Source organism: Ranitomeya imitator, chromosome 2, assembly GCF_032444005.1.
Source record: "Ranitomeya imitator isolate aRanImi1 chromosome 2, aRanImi1.pri, whole genome shotgun sequence".
Classification (NCBI taxonomy): domain Eukaryota; kingdom Metazoa; phylum Chordata; class Amphibia; order Anura; family Dendrobatidae; genus Ranitomeya; species Ranitomeya imitator.
In genome coordinates this window covers 275520748-275544369 of record NC_091283.1, presented here as the reverse complement: position 1 = coordinate 275544369, position 23622 = coordinate 275520748, and the positions used below count along the sequence as shown (strand labels likewise).

The 23622-nt window shown below is 45.1% G+C and overlaps 1 protein-coding gene across 2 annotated transcripts in view; it reads left to right on the top strand.

The window, feature by feature from the left end:
• Positions 1–20586, top strand: part of LOC138666899 (piggyBac transposable element-derived protein 4-like) — a 30125-nt gene extending 9539 nt beyond the window's left edge. For both annotated transcript variants that reach the window (XM_069755076.1, XM_069755077.1), the window contains 7 exons: positions 14956–15107; positions 16061–16210; positions 16332–16511; positions 16595–16718; positions 16802–16899; positions 17098–17188; positions 18705–20586. In XM_069755076.1, coding sequence (XP_069611177.1) covers positions 14956–15107; positions 16061–16210; positions 16332–16511; positions 16595–16718; positions 16802–16899; positions 17098–17188; positions 18705–20275 — 2366 coding nt within the window. In that variant the 3' untranslated portion in view covers positions 20276–20586. The remainder of the gene's footprint in view (positions 1–14955; positions 15108–16060; positions 16211–16331; positions 16512–16594; positions 16719–16801; positions 16900–17097; positions 17189–18704) is intronic.
• The last annotated feature ends 3036 nt before the right edge of the window (positions 20587–23622 follow it).

The window sequence follows — 23622 nt, the reverse complement described above, 5'->3', positions numbered from 1 at the left end:
GACCTGGAAGGAATCTCGCGGCCATCTTGGATCCGGGGACTCCTTCCGGAACAACGTGATGCGATCAGTGGGAGAGCGCAGGGAGCCCCCGTTCCTGCGCGATGCCCCTCTATGTCGCTGTCACTACTGACAGCGGCATCAGAGGGGTTAAAAGCCCATGATCGCCGCTAGCGCCGATTGTGGGCATTGCTTTTGGGGTGTCAGCTGTCATATACAGCTGACACCCACACGCGATCGCCGCGGCGCTCACTGTGAGGCCGCGTGATCGTACCGCCGTACTAGTAATGCAGTTTGCGGGAACTCTGTTCCCGCAGAGCAGTACTAGTACGGCGCATGTCGAGAAGGGGTTAAAGAGTACTGCCAGTTAGATGACTCTATGTAAGACCGACATGGATACTGTTCTTGGGCAAGTGCTCATGGCCAAATATATCTGGAATTAGTTTGTAAACTTAATTGATTAATTATATGAAATGAACGCTCCTTTATTGTGCCAATACATTTTTTTTATAACTAAGAACCTTAAAAAAAATAAAATGTTGTGTGAAATTTTGTTTCTGTACTGTATTATCTAAACAATCGATTATTTTATGCTGAGAATAAAGTTAAAAAAAAAGTTAATGGGAGAAAAAAAGCCCCAAATCCCAATTTTCCTAATAAAAATATAGCTTACCATATATACTCGAGTATAAGCCGAGACACCTAATTTTGCCACAAAAAACTGGGAAAACTTAATGACTCAAGTATAAGCCTAGAGTGGAAAATGCAGCAGCTACTGGTAAATGTCAATAATAAAAATAGATGCCAATAAAAGTAAAATTAATTGAGACATCAGTAGGTTAACCCCTTCATGACCCAGCCTATTTTGACCTTAATGACCTGGCCGTTTTTTGCAATTCTGACCAGTGTCCCTTTATGAGGTAATAACTCAGGAACGCTTCAACGGATCCTAGCGGTTCTGAGATTGTTTTTTCGTGACATATTGGGCTTCATGTTAGTGGTAAATTTAGGTCAATAAATTCTGCGTTTATTTGTGATAAAAACGGAAATTTGGCGAAAATTTTGAAAATTTCGCAATTTTCACATTTTGAATTTTTATTCTGTTAAACCAGAGAGTTATGTGACACAAAATAGTTAATAAATAACATTTCCCACATGTCTACTTTACACCAGCACAATTTTGGAAACAACATTTTTTTTTTGCTAGGAAGTTATAAGAGTTAAAATTTGACCAGCGATTTCTCATTTTTACAACGAAATTTACAAAACCATTTTTTTTAGGGACCACCTCACATTTGAAGTCAGTTTGAGGGGTCTATATGGATGAAAATACCCAAAAGTGACACCATTCTAAAAAATGCACCCCTCAAGGTGCTCAAAACCACATTCAAGAAGTTTTTTAACCCTTCAGGTGCTTCACAGCAGCAGAAGCAACATGGAAGGAAAAAATGAACATTTAACTTTTTAGTCACAAAAATTATCTTTTAGCAACATTTTTTTTATTTTCCCAATGGTACAAGGAGAAACTGAACCACGAAAGTTGTTGTCCAATTTGTCCTGAGTACGCTGATACCTCATATGTGGGGGTAAACCACTGTTTGGGCGCACGGCAGGGCTTGGAAGGGAAGGAGCGCCATTTGACTTTTTGAATGAAAAATTGGCTCCACTCTTTAGCGGACACCATGTCACGTTTGGAGAGCCCCCGTGTGCCTAAAAATTGGAGCTCCCCCACACGTGACCCCATTTTGGAAACTAGACGCCCCAAGGAACTTATCTAGATGCATAGTGAGAACTTTGAACCCCCGGGGGCTTCACAAATTGATCCGTAAAAATGAAAAAGTACTTTTTTTTTCACAAAAAAATTCTTTTAGCCTCAATTTTTTTCATTTTCACATGGGCAACAGGATAAAATGGATCCTAAAATTTGTTGGGCAATTTCTGATGAGTACACCGATACCTCACATGTGGAGGTAAACCACTGTTTGGGCACATGGTAAGGTTCGGAAGGGAAGGAGCGCCATTTGACTCTTTGAATGAAAAATTATCTCCATCGTTAGCGGACACCATGTCGTGTTTGGAGAGCCCCCGTGTGCCTAAACATTGGAGCTCCCCCACAAATGACCCCATTTTGGAAACTAGACCCCCCAAGGAACTTATCTAGATGCATATTGAGCACTTTAAACCCTCAGGTGCTTCACAAATTGATCTGTAAAAATGAAAAAGTACTTTTTTTTTCACAAAAAAATTCTTTTCGCCTCAGTTTTTCATTTTCACATGGGCAATAGGATAAAATGAATCCTAAAATTTGTTGGGCAATTTCTCCCGAGTACGCCGATACCTCATATGTGGGGGTAAACCACTGTTTGGGCACACGGCAGGGCTCGGAAGGGAAGGCGCGCCATTTGACTTTTTGAATGGAAAATTAGCTCCAATTGTTAGCGGACACCATGTCGCGTTTAGAGAGCCCCTGTGTGCCTATGCATTGGAGCTCCCCCACAAGTGACCCCATTTTGGAAACTAGACCCCCCAAGGAACTTATCTAGATGCATATTGAGCACTTTAAACCCCCAGGTGCTTCACAGAAGTTTATAATGCAGAGCCATGAAAATAAAAAATAATTTTTCTTTCCTCAAAAATGATTTTTAGCCTGGAATTTCCTATTTTGCCAAGGGTAATAGGAGAAATTGGACCGCAAATGTTGTTGTCCAGTTTGTCCTGAGTACGCTGATACCCCATATGTGGGGGTAAACCACTGTTTGGGCGCACGGCAGGGCTCGGAAGGGAAGGCACGCCAATTGGCTTTTTAAATGGAAAATTAGCTCCAATCATTAGCGGACACCATGTCACGTTTGGAGAGCCCCTGTGTGCCTAAACATTGGAGATCCCCCACATATGACCCCATTTTGGAAACTAGACCCCCAAAGGAACTAATCTAGATGTGTGGTGAGGACTTTGAACTTCCAAGTGCTTCACAGAAGTTTATAACGCAGAGCCATGAAAATAAAATAAAAATTTTATTTTCTCTAAAATGATTTTTTAGCCTGCAATTTATTATTTTCCCAAGGGTAACAGGAGAAATTTGACCCCAAAAGTTGTTGTACAGTTTCTCCTGAGTACGCTGATACCCCATATGTGGGGGTAAACCACAGTTTGGGCACATGTCGGGGCTCGGAAGTCAAGTAGTGACATTTTGAAATGCAGACTTTGATGGAATGCTCTGCGGGCGTTACGTTGCGTTTGCAGAGCCCCTGATGTGGCTAAACAGTAGAAACCCCCCACAAGTGACCCCATTTTAGAAACTAGACCCCGAAAGGAACTTATCTAGATGTGAGGTGAGCACTTTGAACCCCCAAGTGCTTCACAGAAGTTTATAACACAGAGCAGTGAAAATAATAAATACGTTTTCTTTCCTCAAAAATAATTTTTTAGCCCAGAATTTTTTATTTTCCCAAGGGTTACAGGAGAAATTGGACCCCAAAAGTTGTTGTCCAGTTTCTCCTGAGTACGCTGATACCCCATATGTGGGGGTAAACCACTGTTTGGGCACACGTCGGGGCTCAGAAGGGAAGTAGTGACTTTTGAAATGCAGACTTTGATGGAATGGTCTGCGGGCGTCACGTTGCGTTTGCAGAGCCCCTGGTGTGCCTAAACAGTAGAAACCCCCCACAAGTGACCCCATTTTGGAAACTAGACCCCCCAAGGAACTTATCTAGATATGTGGTGAGCACTTTGAACCCCCAAGTGCTTCACAGACGTTTACAACGCAGAGCCGTGAAAATAAAAAATCATTTTTCTTTCCTCAAAAATGATGTTTTAGCAAGCAATTTTTTATTTTCTCAAGGGTAACAGGAGAAATTGGACCCCAGTAATTGTTGCCCAGTTTGTCCTGAGTACACTGATACCCCATATGTGGGGGTAAACCACTGTTTGGGCACACGTCGGGGCTCGGAAGGGAAGGAGCACCATTTGACTTTTTGAATAAAAGATTGGCTGGAATCAATGGTGGCGCCATGTTGCGTTTGGAGACCCCCTGATGTGCCTAAACAGTGGAAACCCCTCAATTCTTACGCCAACACACCCCTAACCCTTATCCCAACTGTAGCCGTAACCCTAACCACAACCCTAACCGCAACACACCCCTAACCACAACCCTAACCCCAACACACCCCTAACCCTAACCACAACCCTAATTCCAACCCAACCCTAACCCTAAGGCTATGTACCCACGTTGCGGATTCGTGTGAGATTTTTCCGCACCATTTTTGAAAAATCCGCGGGTAATAGGCACTGCGTTTTACCTGCGGATTTACTGCGGATTTCACCTGCGGATTCCTATTGAGGAATAGGTGTAAAACGCTGCGGAATCCGCACAAAGAATTGACATGCTGCGGAAAATACAACGCAGCGTTTCCGTGCGGTATTTTCCGCACCATGGGCACAGCGGATTTGGTTTTCCATAGGTTTACATGGTACTGTAAACCTGATGGAACACTGCTGCGGATCCGCAGCGGCCAATCCGCTGCGGATCCGCAGCCAAATCCGCACCGTGTGCACATAGCCTAATTCTAAAGGTATGTGCACACGCTTTGGAAAACGCTGCGGATCCGCAGCAGTTTCCCATGAGTTTACATTTCAATGTAAACCTATGGGAAACAAAAATCGCTGTACACATGCTGCGGAAAAACTGCACGGAAACGCAGCGGTTTACATTCCGCAGCATGTCACTTCTTTCTGCGGATTCCACAGCGGTTTTACAACTGCTCCAATAGAAAATCGCAGTTGTAAAACCGCAGTGAAATGCGCAGAAAAACCGCGGTAAATCTGCCATAAATCCGCAGCGGTTTAGCACTGCGGATTTATCAAATCCGCTGCAGAAAAATCCGCAGAGGACCAGAATACGTGTGCACATACCGAAACCCTAACCCTACCCCTAACCCTACCCCTACCCCTAACCCTACCCCTAACCCTACCCCTAACCCTAACCCTACCCCTAACCCTAGTTCTAACTCCAACCTTAGTGAAAAAAAAAAAAATTCTTTATTTTATTATTGTCCCTATCTATGGGGGACAAATGGGGGGGGTCATTTACTGTTTTTTTATTTTGACCACTGTGATAGATTATATCACAGTGATCAAAATTCACATTGGAACGAATCTGCCGGCCGGCAGATTCGGCGGGCGCACTGCGCATGCGCCCGCCATTTTGGAACATGGCGGCGCTCGGGGAAGAAGACTGACGGACCCCGCCAGGATCGGTAAGTATAAGGGGGGGAGATCAGGGCACAGGGGGGGGAGATCAGGGCACGGGGGGGCGTCGGAGCACGGGGGGGGAGGGATCGGAGCATGGGGGAGAGTGATCGGTGTGCGGGCGGGTGGATCGGTGTGCAGGGGGGGTGGTTCGGAGCACGGGGGGGGGATCGGAGTGCGGGGGGGTTTGATTGGAGCACGGGGGGGTGTGATTGGAGCACGGGGGAGCGGACAGGAGGACGGGGGAGCGGAGCACAGGACGGAGGGTAGCGGGCCACAGATCGGGGGGCTGGGGGGGCGATCGGAGGGGTGGGGTGGGGGCACATTAGTATTTCCAGCCATGGCCGATGATATTGCAGCATCGGCCATGGCTGGATTGTAATATTTCACCATTTTTTTAGGTGAAATATTACAAATCGCTCTGATTGGCAGTTTCACTTTCAACAGCCAATCAGAGCGATCGTAGCCACGAGGGGGTGAAGCCACCCCCCCTGGGCTAAACTACCACTCCCCCTGTCCCTGCAGATCGGGTGAAATGGGAGTTAACCCTTTCACCCGATCTGCAGGGACGCGATCTTTCTGTGACACAGCATATGCGTCACAGGTCGGATTGGCACCGACTTTCATGACGCATACGCTGTGTCACAGGTCGGGAAGGGGTTAAGTGTTTTTTGAATATCCATATTGAATCAGCAGCCCCATATAATGCTCCATACATTTAATGGTGGGCCCCATAAGATGCTCCATATTAAAATATGCCCCATATAATGCTGCACAAATGCTCCATACAGATATTTGGCCCATATAATGCTGCTCAAATGCTGATTATGGCCCCATAAGATGCTCCATACAGATATTTCCCCCCGTATAATGCTGCACAAATGCTGATTATGGCCCCATAAAATGCTCCATAGACACATTTGCCCCATATGCTATTGCTGCGATTTAAAAAAAAAAAAAAAAAAATCCTCCCCTCTCGTCGCTCAGGCCCCCGGCACTTGCTATAGTCCATCGCTGGGCGCCGCTCTATGTTCCTCTGCACTGACGTTCAGGCAGAGGGCGGCACGTACACTATTCGCGTCATCGCGCCCTCTGACCTGAGCGTCACTGCAGAGGAAGACGGAGCGGCGCCGACGGTGGGACAGGTGAATATCGCGCAATGCCCCCATACTCGCCTGCACCTGGTGCGGTCCCTGCACGTCCCTGGTTCTCCTTCTCCGGGCGCCAGCAGCTTCTTCCAGCGGTCACCGTTACCGCTCATTACCGTAATGAATATGCGGCTCCACCCTTATGGGAGTGGAGTCGGGTCCATATTCATTACTGTAATGAGCGGTACCATGTTACAGCTCAAAGCTTGAAGAATCTGCCGGAGAAGGAGAACTAAGGAACTGCAGAGACCGCGCCAGGAGCAGGTGAGTATTATTAGACAGCTGCCGCTCCCCCTCCCCTGCCGACCCCTGGGTATGACTAGAGTATAAGCCAAGAGGGGCAATTTCAGCCTAAAAAATGGGCTGAAATTCTCGGCTTATACTCGAGTATATACGGTAGTTTGGAAGAAAAAAAACAAAGATGGCGGATTTGGTATCACTATTTCCATAATAACCTGTGTATATACAAAACTTTCAGTATTTATCTTATACGGTGAACGGCTGTAACGGGGTCTACCAATCTGGGGTACCTCTTTCAGTACCACCCTGTGTTTTCGGAGGTCCACTCTGCTTTGGCTGGAGTCTGAATGAAGGACACTGGCTGGAATTCCTTGATTACATGGGCGCATATAAAAGATCGCTGCTTCTCCACGGATTTCCAGTCTGACGTGATGTCAGAGCTCCCAGGGCCGCTATTCCACCTGTGATACACACACAGACAAGAGGTAACGACAAGCATAGGGAGATAACCAAGAACTGTCCATAGAGTCCATACAAGGTCCAAAGCCAGTTGACACGAGAGTCACCACCTGGTTATCTGACCATCTCCATTGACCCAGGAGACCAACGGGTCCCAAACCTGGCTTTCTCCAAACATATCTATGGTTCAGAGATGGTCACTGGATCAGATCTGTGTCCTTCCAACCGGAGCTGAAAACCCCTAGGTTGTTTCCTATAGAATCATAGATCAGTGTCCCTCGTGATGGTGCCATGATGAATTGGCTGCAGTCCTTTCTCTTGTCTGTTGGGTGGCTTGCAGAATGTCCGGCTGGTAGCTCTGTGTTACTTCCATCTCGAAAAAAGTCCAGCTCACCATGATCGACATCCTTGGAGACTCTGAGCACGGAACTGCTGTGTCAGGGCGTAGAAAATCAAAGAAGAAATGAGGAATCCAGCTCAACGAGGTAGTGAAAAAAACTTCTTTCTTTATTCACTTGAAAATATATTCAGTGGAGGATAAAAACATCAGCAATTACAAAGGATAAAAAGCAATATTTCTTTATAGAATTTTATTCATAAATTGATTGATGGCATTGGATTTGCCTTTTATACTATATGCATTAAAAATCATGGTGTATTACATTGCATGCACTAACAATTATGGTGTATTTTTCCATCTTCACAAAAGTATGACATCAAATGCAATTCCATATATATGGGATATTTTCTCTTACTCCCATGACGGCACCACGGAGAGAGGGATCCGCCCTCAGGGACAGGAAACCCACAGGTTAAAAAGGCGGGACCTCTCCTCCACCTCAGTTCGGTTTCCTGTCCCTGACGGGGAACCCACAGTTACCTGACGTCGCGGGATACCGGGGACCATCTGGCCGAATTCAGGCAGCGGGGGGCCCTGCCGCGGTCGTAGGTGGAGGTTCTCCCTGAAGGCACAATCCGGGGTCGGCGGGCCTTGTACGAATGTGCAGGGAAGAGGCAGTGAAGAGGACACCAGTCTGCCTCTTTCCTTCAGCAGCAGCAGCTGGTAATAGGTAGCGGCGGCTACCTGGTATGTTACCGCCGGCTTAGGGCCCCGGGAGGAGGTGGCGGCGGTCACCAGCAGGAAGCGCCAACAGGAGACAGCAGCGGCGGCTGCTGCAAGGCTTCCGTCCCTCCTGGGAGCCGACAGGAGCACGCGCGCGCGTGGGGCTGGCGGCGCATGTGCGGTGGTCATTTCCGGGTCGGCGCAGGGCACCTCTGGGAATCTGGATGCCGCTTTGCGCCGTATGCTACAATATGAAAGCGGAAGAAAAAGAACGCTAGGGGCGAAGCCGCTGATCAACAAGTTTCAAAAAAAAAAAAAAAAAAAAAACAGCTAGCAGAGGAAACTGCAATCCCCGCAGAGAGAAACGCCCGCAGCAGCGCCATCACCCGCAGCGGAGACCGCAACAGCAGGGCGGACCTGTGCAATGCCACAACTCGGGATCCCAATGCAGCAGAGGCTCCAGCGGATCCGGGAGAAAATCAACGGTTCAAATGGAGGCTTCCCCAAACACCAGAACCGGTATCTCCCCCACATTAGGAGGGTAAGTGACCTCCGTGAATGTATATATTCCAAATAGGGATTCATTGTGGAAAGGCACATCGAAAATTAAACATAAAGTGTGCCCACTTTGCTCCACAAATTTACCCGCTACCTGGGTAAAGAAACTCTATGCGACATGCTTAGAGAACACCATAAGTGAAGAAACCCCAAGATTCACTTCTGATCTTAAGGACTTAATTAAGTCTCAAGTGAAAGATGCGCTGAAAAGCGTAAAAAACCGTAAAAGAAACGCAAGGCCAGACATAAATCCCAGGAGTCTAGCGTTAACTATAATTCAGATAGCTCTACGTCCTCCTTTGCATCCTCAAAGGGTGGAATCTTATGTTTGACGGACTAGAACAAAGGAATCGCAGGGCGTTCCTGTTAAATAAAAAATTCGGGCCCTAATAAAAAAGGAGTGGTAAAGACCAGATAAAAAAGTCTGTTAACACCTAAGAAAAAATACCCATTCTACCAAAATTAGATGTCGCAATTGCGAAGACCTCTAAAAAAAAAAAAAAAAAAATTTTTTTGCATTGCCCTTTGAAAGCATAGGAACTCTCAAAGACCCTATGAATAAAAGGGCCGACATCTTCTTAGAAAAGGCTCCTGGGAAGCAGCTAGCGGGGGTTTAAATCCCGGGATAGCTGCTACATGTACTGCCAGAGCATGACTAGATCACCTGGAGACCCAATTAAAAGATAAGACTTCAAGAGAATCTATACTAGTCTCGGTGTCAGTAATGAGGGGGCCGCAGCATGTATAGCGAACTCCTCCATAAATTCAGTGAGACTGACAGCAAGATCAGCCTCATTCTCAAACGCAGCAAAAAGAGCGCTATGACTGAAGTGCTGGCCAGATGATCTACAAACTAAGGCCAAGCTTTGCTCCATACCATGTCAGGGCGAATTTTTATTCAGGCCTCCCTGGATGATATTCTTGGGAAAGCTGTGGACAAAGTAAAAAAAAAAAAAAAAAAAAAACCTTCCTAGGTTTTCCCAATCAGTCTCATAGACGGCCCTTTTCAAGGTTGAGGATGGGAGGACAAGATTTAAAGGCAGAGGCTTCATGTTTAACAAACAGGATAATAAGCGGCCCCAATGAAGGTGCGCCTCAGGTAGGAGGGAGACTGACATACTTTCTCCAATTGGGAAAAAAATAAAAAAAAAAAATTAAAAAAATCAGTAAACATAATCAAGACGGGTCTGAAGTTGAATTTCCATACGATGCCACATCATCAATTTGTCGCAACACCACAGAGGGAATCAGAGATCAAATAGCTGGCCATTCAAAAGTAAGTCTACAGTCTCCTTTTTGAAGAACGTCCTACAGGAGGTCCTACAGCAGGAGGGGACAACAGGTTTCTACTCCCCTCTTTTTCTATGGACAAAGCCAGATGGAATTTTCAGGACAATAATAAACCTGAAGAACTTAAACAAATACCTTGTGATAGACAGCTTCAAGATGGAAACAATAAAATCATGTGTCAGAACCCTTCATCCGTCTTGCTTTATGACTGTAATAGACCTAAAGGACGCATACTACCATGTGCCGATCCATCCGGATCACCGAAAATATCTGAGTGGCGGTAGTGATGCAAGGGGAATTGAGGCATTATCAGTTCAAAGCTCTCCCCTTTGGTCTTGCCATAGCCCCGAGGGTGTTTAAAAAATTAATGGCAGAAGTGATGACTCACATAAGGGAACAAGAGGGGTTAATTGCTCCTTATCTGGACGACCTCCCAGTGATGGGCAGATCCTCTCTCCATTGCAGTTAGCAGTCGGACAAAGTGACGACAGCCCTATCAAATCTGGGTTGGGTTTTGAACCTAGAGATATCCAAAATTATCCCAACACAAGTACAGCAGTACTGGGGGACAATAATAGACTAAAAAAAAAAAAAAAAAAAAGGTCGTCTAACAGAGTTAAAAATTTCCAACATTACACAATTGGTGGAGCACTTATAACATTCTCCAGTCTTTTCTTTAAGGAAAGTAATGTCTATATTAGGATCGATGACAGCCTGCATCCCGACGATCCAGGGGGCTCAGTATCATTCCAGAGATCTCCAGTGGGAAATCCCACCTAGAGGGAGATTTAGGAAAGCGCTTGGAAAACTCCTCGCAGACAATGACTTCCCTAGCCTGGTGGATAGACTCGACCAATCTCGCCAGGGGGGTTCCATGGATATGGCCGGTCTCAGTAACCCTCACCACGGATGCAATTCCATGGGGTTGGGGAGCTCACTTAAAAGATCAAATTGCCCAGGGGCCATGGTCAGAGGGGGAAAGCTCTTCACTTCAAACATGAAAGAGTTTTTTGGCAGTAAATACGCGCTAGACCATTTCTCAGTTCCCCTCCGTTCCCATCACGTAAGGGTACTGACAGACAACAGGACGGTAGTGGCGTATTTGAATCACCAGGGGGGTACGAGGTCCCAATCCCTGATGGAAGTAACGAAATCCATTCTTTTTCAAGCAGAATCCAACCTATCCCCCCTAACAGCCCTACTTATCAAAGGGTCAGAAAATCAGACAGCAGATTTCTTAGCAGAACACAGCTAAAACAGGGAATGAAACCAGCAAATATTCAATCACATAGTGGACCGTTGGGGGACCCCGGATATAGATCTATTCGAGAGCAGTCAACACCAGAAAACAGAGAAATTCTGTCCAATAAATCCACGGGGGAATCCAGAGACCGTAGACGCCTTTCTAATTCCCTGTAATTTCCAAATAACATACGCCTTTCCCCCGATAGCATTGATTCCATTAGTCCTGGGGAAATTCCAGGACGACAGAGCAAAGATGATCATGATAGCCCCTTTTTTGGCCAAAAAGAACGCGGTTCCCAAGGCTACGCCTAATGTCGGTAACAGACCCTTGGGTCCTCCCTGAATCTTCTGCGCCAGGGGCCAATAAACCATCCACAAGTAAAAAAAAAAAAAAAAAAAAACTTGCATATGGCAGCCTGGAATTTGAGAGGGAACTTTTGACCAGGAAGGGTTTTCTCCAAATTTAGTCTGAACTCTGTTAACCAGTAGGAACCGAGTAACTAACAGTGCGTATGGCAAAGTCTGGAAAAGATTCCTCTCTAATTCAGGTATCAGCTTATCGGGAGAGACCCCAGTTCAGGAAATACTAGAATTCCTCCAAAAAGGATTAGAGAAAGGCTTGGCAATGAGAACTCTAAAAGTTCAAGTCGCAGCATTGGGCGCCCTTTATAACTGTGACTGGGAAGGGAACACTAGATTAAAAGGTTCGATAAAGCTTTAACTAGATCTAGGCCAGTGGTACTACGCTTCCTGGGATCTGAACGTAGTACCTTCTGCACTAACCAAAGCGCCTTTTGAACCCTTATCAGGCTTCCTTAAAAATAGTTTCCCTGAAAACCTTCCTTCTGGTAGCACTAACCTCGGCTTGCAGGATCAGTGACTTACAGGCTCTATCAGCTTATCTGCCTCTAAACCAGATATAAAAGGACCGTGTAGTCTTTAAAACTGATCCATCCTCCCTTCCTAAAGTGGCATCACGCTTCCATAGATCCCAGGAGATATCCTTACCATGGTTTTGTCCAAACCCCAAAAAATAAAAAGGGGAAAAACCTTGCACACACTGGATGTGAAGAGATGTCTCACCCAATATATATATCAGCCATGAGGGAGTGTAGGAAAGGGAGGTCTCTGTTTGTCTATTTTCAGGGGCCAAACAAAGGACACAAAGCATCAACAGCCACGTTGGCAAGATGGATATGGGACGCCATTGCCCTGTCATACGCCTCATCCAAGGAAGCCACTCCAGAAGGAATTAAGGCTCATTCAACAAGATTGGTGGCGACCTCTTGGGCAGAGCGAGCTGGAGCATCACTTGACCAGATATGTAGAGCAGCCACTTGGTCCTCTTCCTCTACTTTCTTTAAGCACTACCAGCTTGACCTATCTTCCTCTTCAGACTTAACCTTCGGGGGAAGGGTTCTGGAGGCAGTAATCCCACCCTAAAACTCACATCCTATGAAATTCTCTCCGTGGTGCCGTCATGGGAGTAAGAGAATATCGTAGTTACTCACCGATAACGGTATTTCTCTGATCCCATGACGGCACCCGTATATTCCCTCCCTTCACATATGGGTGTGCACACTTCTAGTTAGCCATTAATGCTTAGCCACGCGGTGGGGAAAAGAAAAAAAAAAAAATTTTAATAACAATATAATGATGATAAACGATGACTTGAAAGACTTTCTGTGTGTGTAAATAACTACTTAAGTTACAGATGAAGTCCTGTCAAGGATCTATAAAACAAACTGAGGTGGAGGAGAGGTCCCGCCTTTTTAACCTGTGGGTTTCCTGTCCCTGAGGGCGGATCCCTCTCTCCGTGGTGCCGTCATGGGATCAGAGAAATACCGTTATCGGTGAGTAACTACGATATTTTGCTGCGATGTATTCTATATTGTGAAACCATTATATATTGTCTTTTCATCCAGCCAAAGCCAAAGTGCATTTAATCGTATGTATATTTACTTTCTTGTGTTTTCACTTTGTTTAGCAATTATGTTAATTAAATCAGTGTACTGGTGTGCTCACCGGATCTTAATATAAAAATGCAAGACAAGCCACACACCAGATATCATGATTAAGGGTGCTTGGTCACCAGAAACACGTTGATATCGCTTTTTATCCTTTGTAATTGCTGATGTTTTTATCCTCCACTGAATATATTTTCAAGTGAATAAAGAAAGAAGTTTTTTTCACTACCTCATTGAGCTGGATTCCTCATTTCTTCTTTGTTACTTCCATCTCTGCCATCTCCATCTTGGCCAGCTCCACTTTGGTCTACTCTCCCATCTCGGCTAGCTTTATCCTGATCCGCTCGGCCATCTTTTTCTTCAGATCAGTACGCACATCAGCCATCACCTCTCGTATGATCTCTACTGCAGGGTTTGGGCCATAGAACGCCAGTCTGTTCTTTACCTCCCTCTGGAATTCCGTCTCCTCCACGTTCACATTGGGGGGCGCTGCACTGTCGTGTTCCATGATGGTTGCTATTAAATCCGCTTTTGTTTTGTTGCTGGCGATCAACCCTCGGGCTTCCACCAGATCTTTTAATGTAGTCCTCTTTAACTTCTGGTGGTAGTTTTCCATTCATTCCTTTCCTCCTGTGGGTGTATCATATCCCGCTGTCTGCCACCCCCATGTGGCTTTGGGCCTTGTATGGACTCTATGGACAGTTCTTGGTCATCTCCCTATGCTTGTCGTTACCTCTTGTCTGTGCGTGGATCCACAGATGAAGTAGCAACCCCGGGAGCTCTGACATCATGTCATACTGGAAATACGTGGAGACGCAGTGATCTTTTATATGCGCCCATGTAACCAAGCAATCCCAGCCATGGTGGGATTGTTCTGTTTGCTGTTGTGTGTTGTGGTTCAATAAAGTATTGCCACCTTGTTTTACCTTAACCCTGTGTTGTCTGTGTAGTGTATTGCCCACTGGGAGATAGAGCGGGCGTTCAGTGGTATGAGCCGTGGTCCATGCAGTCTTGCTAAAGACAGCCGGGCCAGCGGACGAGAGCACCCACTGACCCCGTTTCTCCACAACGGCCTTAAAAAAAAGAAAATGAGAAACTATGTCTGAATTGTAGCTTTTGGTTATTGATGATGATGATGATAAGAAAACAACTCGTTATGCAAAAATAACTCCCCATAGACAAATAATAGAACACATAGGTAGAGAAAAAAACAGGGCTGCGGGCAGGAAGAAGCCGCTGGGCACCAACATGGCAGTCACAGAGGAATTCAGCAGACCCCCAGCTGCAATACTAACTCATGGGGGAAAGCGATGTGTACTTAACTATTTAAATGCCTCTCAGCCACTGCTGTTAAAGGCAGATGCTGCCTGTGTAAGGAAATTCCTACATCACCTCGACTGCATGACAGAATTTTACATTGTGATTGCAAATTGATCAATAAATTCAGTCTTGCATCTGGTTTAACGGCAGGGCTTCTTCGTTCATTGTCATGCTGCTCCGTTGCGCTGCCCTACTCCTGTGCTAAAGTGCATTTAATCGTCAACACCGAAATCAGAAAATGGTGTGGTGTCCTCATATCATTATCTTGCTATATCAATAGATTGAGATCTGTTTTGCCATCACAATTTTAGTTTATTAATGACTGAATTTTGCTATTTCATATAGAAATGCTAATGAATATAACATTAACAATATAAAGATAGTTACTTTCTTACAAATAAAATTGTTTTATTCTTGGCAGACGTTTTTACCAGGAACTCAGAAAGACATATGGTATCCTCAGATTTGAAAGCAGAAGATCATGATATAACACCAGATACATATGAAGAGCATGTCATTGCTTCAGATATAACGTCAGCCCTTCACAACAATGATGTATTTCATAGTCAACAGGTCCTATTTTCCGATATATTACAAAATGTTAAGCAAAGTAAAACTGTTAAGGAGCGGAGAGCTCAATCAGGAGAGAGATCGTTATCATGTTCAGAATGTTTAAAATGTTTTAATTATAAATCAGATCTTGTTATAAATCAGAGAATTCACCCAGGGGAGAAGCCTTACTCATGTTCAGAATGTGGGAAATGTTTTATTCGGAAATCGCATCTTGCTAGTCACCAGAGAACCCACACATGGGAGAAGCCTTTTTCACGTTTAGAATGTGGGAAATGTTTTAATTGGAGATCAAATCTTGTTGAGCACGAAAAACTCACACAGGGGAGAAGCAATACTCTGGTTCAGAATGTGGGAAATGTTTTTGCAGTAAATCAGATTTGGTTATACATCACACGCAGCTCTGCTACATCTGCACTGTAAACCTCTCCTGACCCCACACATAAATTCCCCCTCATCCAGCACCATGACAACCAGCACCGCAGAGTCCTGCATATCCTGAGGCCCCTGATCATGTGACCCCTGACTCCTCCTATCCTCTGACCTCATCACAGGTCCTGTGAGTACAGAACAGCCAAATATGTGGCGTGCGGCTCTGCGGGTGGAGGTCTGTGCTGGAGGCTCCATTATTCTCTAGGTGACTATAGTCCTGGACAGCCCCTTTAATACACTAATGTGGTCCATGGACGTGTTCACTTGAAAAAAAAATTGAGTTTGGTCCACAAGTCGCCATTCCTAAATAATTGTGTAATATGTCTGTGTTCACACCACGAGCGCAGCATTCAGGCCAAAGCTTCTCCAGTCCTCAGAGTGGAGATCATTAATGGCCGCCATAAAAATACACTGCTCACTAGTGTCTCCTTTCGGCGTCCTACAGGATCAGATCCACAGATTACGGCTTTATATGGGAATCGCCGCTTCAGTCATTATTTATGATGTTACATCTTCTCTTTCAGGTCTCTACAACATCAGATCATCTCAGTGAATATCTTCTATATAAGAGAATTTTTCTGAATTACCCATCAAGGATGGATATGGACAGAGACAAGATGGTGGAGAGAATATTACACCTCACCCTAGAGATCCTCTTCCGTCTTACTGGGGAGGTGAGAGATTCTGATGACGTCACATTACATCATTCTTATCTATGGGAATAACAGATGGACAGAACTGGAGACTCTGGAAATGTCTGTAGTGAGATTTATCAATTTGTCTCTCCATAACCAGGATTACACAGTAGTGAAGAAGACCTCTAGTGAGTACTGTCAGGACCTCGTGTCTGAGGGATGGGGAAGACTCCTGAACCCAATCACAGGGCCTCCACCTCACCCCCTGATACATGAGGACATCAATAACCAGAAGATCCTAGAACTCACCTACAAGATGACTGAACTGCTGACTGGAGAGGTGACACTGCTGGGAATGCTGGGACATTATACAGTAACACTATGAAGGAATTGGGGGGATGACGGTATCATTGTATGTGTCAGGTTCCTATAAGGTGTCAGGATGTCGCTGTCTATTTCTCCATGGAGGAGTGGGAGTATTTAGAAGGACACAGAGACCTGTACAAGGAGGTCATGATGGAGGTTCCCCAGCCCCTCACATCACCAGGTAATAGACAGGACTAAATACACACGGCCTATAATTATCTGTATATAAAGAATGAATTCAGTCCCTGTATGTGTTTCCTCCAGATCTATCCAGTAAGAGGACAACACCAGAGAGATGTCCCCATCCTCTTCTTCCACAGGACTGTAACCAAGAAGATCCCAATGTTCCTCAGGATCTTCAGGTAGATGGAGAGAAGGTGTCGTGAGATCTCCCCTATGATGTGTAGACGGCTGTGAAGGTCTTGTGCTCAGTCTTGTTTTATCCCCCAGTATTCTATGTTTTATACTTGTGTAATGAGAACGGGGGAGATGGCAGGATTAGAGCTGATCATAGATGTGACTTCTCCATCTGTCTGTGACTTTTACAATATTTGTTTCAGGGTGAAGATCTGATCCATATTAATTCTACAGAGACATATGTGAGGGGTGATGAGCGGTATAAAGAGGAGATTCCTACATATGGCTACCCAGGTGAGTAGTGACCACTACATACAGAGAAGTCACAGATGAAGGTTGCATTATATGTAATAATCTAATACCAAAAGCCACTAGCACTGAACAATGTAGCCTGATCTTAGCTGCCTAGTTTGGTGGACAAGTACCACCTGTTGTCAAAAAATTTTAAAATAGAGATGAGAAAATAAATCCAAACGGCGCTTAGGACCACAGGGTATAAAGGTGCGCAGTCACTTGGATAGAGCTTCTCTGCTTGTAGTTGTTTTGGGAGAGAAGAGAAATACACTGCACCCAAAGTGCTGCCCTGTGGTGAGGGAAAAAGTAGAAAAAAATCACATTTCTAGCTCCATTTCTGTAAATCTCCTAAACATCATTGATTACCTCCTCATTCCGTGTTATCCCAGTTGTCAGATTACATTTTTTTTTTTTTTTTTTTCATTTTTTGTGATTAGGGCTAGGCTTACAGCTTTTCAAAAGTAAAATAAATACTAATTTAGTATGCTAATTAGGTTTAGGTCTGGTAGTGTTAAGGTACCTTCACACTAAGCGACACTGCAGCGATACCGACAACGATGTCGTACACCTGGCAGTGTTAGCTTTAGGTGTAGTAGTGTTTAGATTAGGTTTAGGTCTGGCAGTGTTAGGTTTAGGTCTGGCAGTGTTAGGTTTAGGTCTAGCAGTGTTAGGTTTAGTTCTGGCAGGATTAGATTAGGTTTAGGTCTAGCAGTGTTGGGTTGGGTTTAGGTCTAGCAGGGGTAGGCTAGGTTTAGGCTTTTTTGTTAGGCAGGCATATAGAAAATATTAAACAAAAATGTCCATAAACATAGTAATGCTCATCAAAGGGTTCCTCCACCAAAGAAGGAAATCCCACAAGAAGCATAGAAGGGGTGTGGAAAGCTTACACTAACCCAAAAGATACCAAGTATCATAACACACCACTCGAAGGGCAATATAAAAGGGTAACAAACTTTATTTAGTGTACAAAAAACTAAAAAGCGTAACATCAAACAATAAGCAGTAAGAGGAAGGATATAAAGTACCCGAGTAAAATGCACATGAAAAGAGATTGAGGTAAACAAATAACCCAGGCTCTGGGATAGGGTAGGTATATATGGTATAGTATGATAGCTTCATAATAGCATACATAGAAAGTTAACCATCCTCTACCAAAGTGCTTAGTGCATAGAGGGTTAATACAGAGACCGACACATACCCATAAGGTCCGCCTGTCCTCAGCCTCAGAAAACTCCCCGACGCGCGTTTCGCGTATATGCTTTGTCAAGGGGAAAAGAAATAGTTCATGTTTGTTACGCTTTTTAGTATTTTGTACACTAAATAAAGTTTGTAACCCTTTTATATTGCCCTTCGAGTGGTGTGTTATGATACTTGGTATCTTTTGGGTTAATATAGAAAATATTAATGGCCCGCAGAACATTCAGAGTGGAGCAGGCATTCAAACTGCTTTGCTCCGGCAGTGAAACAGAATCTGCCTCTGAAGCAGAGCCGACTGATGACAAATCTTTCTCCACAGGATCCGACAGCCCGATGGTAGTGGATTGGGTCATGACTGCTGAAGATTCAGAGGCAGGAACAAGTACCGCAGTCCCCCCAATGCTGTGGCATCACAACAGTTCCTTTTCCCCACAAATTCCCCCTTTTTTAGCAACCCCTGGTATAAAGGTTGATGTAGCCAATTTTACTCCCTTTGATTTTTTCCAAATTTTCATTACCCCTGAAGTCCTACAATTGATCGCCCACCAAACCAATTTATATGCCCGTCAATGCATTTCCCAAAAACCCACATCGTTTCATTCCAATTCCTGGATCCCCACAAATGTCGCTGAAATAAAACAATTTTTAGGCCTTACCCTGAACATGGGATTAGTAAAAAAGAACACACTCCGCTCCTACTGGGCGCCAAAATCTATCCACAGCACCCCTGTGTTTGCAGCTGTCATGTCCCGCACCCGCTACGAAACCCTTATGAGATTTCTTCACTTTAGTGATAATTCCCAAGCCCCCCCAAGAAGTGACGATCGCCTAAACAAATTGAGACCCCTTATTACCCTCCTGAAAGATTTATTTTTAAATTCATACACACCTGAGCAAAATGTAGCAGTGGACGAGTCTTTAATTAGTTACAAGGGCCGTCTGATATTCCGCCAATTCGTCCCCTCCAAACGAGCAAAATACAGCTTCAAGCTCTACAAATTGTGCGAGAGCACAACAGGCTACACATCCACCTTTATAATTTGCGAAGGAAGTGACCGCCAACTAAGCCCCCCGAATTGCCCCCCGACAATTGGCATCCCAGGTAAAATTGTCTGGGAGCTAATGATGCCCTTTCTCTATCAAGGGTACCACGTTTACACAGACTTCTACTATACGAGTATCCCCCTATACCAATCCCTTCACGCTGCAAATACAGGGGCCTGTGGGACTGTCAGGGAAAACAGAGTGGGGTTTCCGACACAGTTGGTGTCCAGACGTTTGAAGAAGGGGGCGTCATTCTCGCTTGCAAGTGACCAACTTCTTGCAGTGAAGTGGAACGACAAGAAGGACGTTTACATGCTGACGACTCTGCACGCGGACACCCATGTTACGGTCCGACACAGTGGTGCAACTAGGGACAAGAAAAAACCAGTCTGCGTCACAGACTTTAATAAATATATGGGAGGCGTTGACCTTTCGGACCAGGTGCTTCAACCGTATCTGGTGAAGCGGAAGACCAGGGCCTGGTACAAAAAGGTAGCAATCTACCTCATTCAAATTGCTACCTACAATAGCTTCGTCCTCTATAAAAGGTCACAAGGAGAACTGACATTTCTTCAGTACCAGGAGAAAATCATCGAGTGTCTCCTATTTGGCTCAACGCAGGCACAGGAGGCAGTCTTCGAGTCAGAGGATGTCCGGAGACTATCGGAGCGACATTTTATTCACGCTGTGCCTGCCACTTCCACCCAAAAATATCCACAAAAAAGATGCCGGGTTTGTAGGAAGAACGGTAAAAGGAGTGATTCCCGATATTATTGCCCCATGTGCCCATCCCAACCAGGCCTTTGTGTCACCCCCTGTTTTGAAATCTACCACACAAATTATTGACATGAATAAGACCAAATTGTGTGGTATCTCTTTTTGTTTTGTTTTTCTTTAAATATTATATTTTCTGTTTTGGGGTCCCGAGTAGAGAGGAATTTGTATTAGAGAAGAAAAATATTTTTATATTAATCAGTAAAACACATTTTACCTTGTTTCACAATACCAGGAGTTAACTTTTGTTCAGACAAATTCTCATCCACATGCCTAAGTCTGTATCCTCCAGAATGTGGTCCCCAAGAATGTTCTTGAAAAGTCAGGTCATCTGACAATTAATTCCAGGACTTGATTACTCAAATAAACATTTTTTTACTGTTTTTTACGACTTGTGTTTCCATTTATATTCCTTTATATATTTATGTTGGAGATACGGGCATGATCATTTTATTGGAGGATCTCTAATAATGAGGCTGTTCCGTACTTATACACTATGGCCTTTACTGAATGGATCTTGCCGAATTTCCTCTACTAGACAATACTTTTAGGATTCTGTAGTGGATTGGTTGTTTTGTGCGTATAGAGGTTCCTACCTTGGCGGGCGGGAGCTTGCTATGGGGTACCTTTAGTGATGAGCGAGTATACTTGTTGCTCAGGTTTTCCCGAGCATACTTGGGTGTTCTCGAAGTATTTGTGAGTGCTCAGAGATTTTCTCTTACCCCCATGACGGCACCACCGAGAGAGAGGGATCCGCCCTCAGGGACAGGAAACCCACAGGTTAAAAAGGTGGGACCTCTCCTCCACCTCAGTTCGGTTTCCTGTCCCTGCAGGGATCCCACAGCTTACCACATCGCCGCGGGATTCCGGGGACCATCGGGCCGAATTCGGGCAGCGGGGGGCCCTGCCGCGGTAGTAGATGGACGTCCTCCTAGAAGGCACATTCCGGGACCGGCGGGTCCTGTGTGTATGTGCGGGGAAGAGGCAGTGAAGAGGACCCAGTCTGCCTCTTCCCTTTTCTTCCACAAAGGCCGGTAATAGGTAGCGGCGGCTACCTGGTGTGACACTGCCGGTTTGGGGCTCGGGAGGAGGTGAGGGCGGTCACCGACAGGAGGCACTGATACGGTGTAAGCAGCGGCGGCTGCAGCGATCCCTCCTGGAAGCCGGCAGCAGTGGAGCGCGCACGAAGTCTGGCGGCATTTACTGCGCAGGTGCAAGGGGTCATTTCCGGGGCGGCGCAAGGTACCTCTGGGTAGACCGGATGTTGCCTTGCGCCGCACAGTAAAGATAAGAAACAGCCCCAGGTAGGAGGGAGACTGACATACTTTCTCCAAGCCTTGGAAAAAATATCAGGGAGCACTTGGACTTTGAATATAATAGAGGCAGGTCTGAAGCTGAAATTTCATACAAGGCCACACCATCAATTGTGGTAACACCACAAGGAAAATCAGAGACCGAACAGCTGAGCATCCAGAAAGAAGTCTACAGTCTCCTAACAAAGAATATCCTACAGGAAGTCCCACAACAGGAGGAAGCGACAGGTTTCTACTCTCCTCTTTTTCTTTGGACGAAGCCAGACGGGACTTTCAGAACAATATTAATCCTGAAGAGGTTAAACAAGTATCTAGTGACAGAAAGTTTCAAGATGGAAACAATAAAATCATGTCAGAACCCTTCATCCGTCTTATTTTATGACCGTCATAGACTTAAAAGACGCATACTACCATGTGCCGATCCATCCAGATTACCATAAATATCTCAGGGTGGCAGTAATGATGCAAGGGGAGCTGAAACATTATCAATACAGAGCGCTCCCGTTCAGCCTTGCCATAGCCCCGAGGGTGTTCACAAAACTAATGGCAGAAGTAATGGCCTACATAAGGGAACAGGATGTATTGATTGTCCCTTATCTGGACCACCTCCTAGTGATGGGCAGATCTTCTCTCCATTGCAGTCGGCAGTTAGACAAAGTAATGACAGCCCTATCAAATCTAGAGTGGTTATTGAATCTGGAAAAATCCAGAATTATCCCAACACAAGTACAACAGTACTTAGGGATACTAATACTACAAAACAAGAATGTCGTCTTCCAGAAGTAAGTGTCCAACATGATACAACTAGTGGACCATTTAAGACATTTTCCAGTCGTTACTTTAAGGAAAGCAATGTCCATACTGGTATCAATGATGGCTTGCATTCCAGCAGTCCAATGGGCTCAGGGTCACTCCAGAGATCTCCAGTGGGAAATATTAGAAGCAGAATTCCGCTTAAAAGGAGATTTAGAGAAGCGATTAGAAAAACTCCTCACTTCAAATATGAAAGTGCTTTTAGCAGTAAAATATGCCCTCAACCACTTTTTAGTCTCCCTCCGTTCCCATCACGTAGGAGTACTGACAGACAACAGGGTGGTAGTGGCATATTTGAATCATCAGGGGGGAACAAGGTCACCATCCCTGATGAAAGTGACGAAATCCATTCTATCACAAGTAGAAGCCAACCTGTCCTCTCTGACAGCCCTTCACATCAAAGGGACGGAGAATCAGACTGCAGACTTTTTAAGCAGAACACAACAGATATTCAATCACATAGTGGATCGTTGGGGGGGCCCCGGACATAGATCTGTTCGCAAACAGTCAAAACCGGAAAACACAGGCATTTTGTTCAATAGATCCACGGGGGAATCCAGTGACCCTAGACGCCTTTCTAATTCCCTGGAATTTCCAACTGGCTTTTGCCTTTCCTCCGATAGCTTTAGTTCCATTAGTTCTAAAGAAGATCAGGGAGAACAGAGCAAGAGTGATCATGATAGCCCCGTTTTGGCCAAAAAGAACGTGGTTTCCATGGCTACGCCTAATGTCTATATCAGATCCTTGGGTCCTCCTAGATATCCCAAACCTTCTGCGCCAGGGGCCAGTAAATCATCCACAAATAAAAAAAAACTTGCATATGACAGCCTGGAATTTGAGAGGGAACTTTTAACTGGTAAGGGGTTTTCTCCAAATCTAGTTTCAACTCTGTTGGCCAGTAGGAAACCAATAACTACGAGAGCATATGGCAAAGTCTGGAAAAATTTCCTCTAGTACAGCGGTCAGCTTGTCAGAAGAGATCCCAATTCAGGAAGTACTGGAATTCCTCCAAAAAGGGTTAGAGAAAGGCTTGGCAACAAGCACTCTAAAAGTTCAAATTGCAGCATTAGGCGCCCTTTACAACTATGACTTGGCAGAGAACCACTGGATAAAAAGGTTTATTAGAGCTTCAACTAGATCTAGGCCTGTCATACATCACACTTCTCCTACCTGGGATCTGAGCCTATTCTTTCTGCACTAACTAAAGCGCCTTTTGAACCCTTATCGCAGGCTTCCTTAAAAATAATTTCCTCTACTGGTAGCACTAACCTCAGCTCGCAGAATCAGTGACTT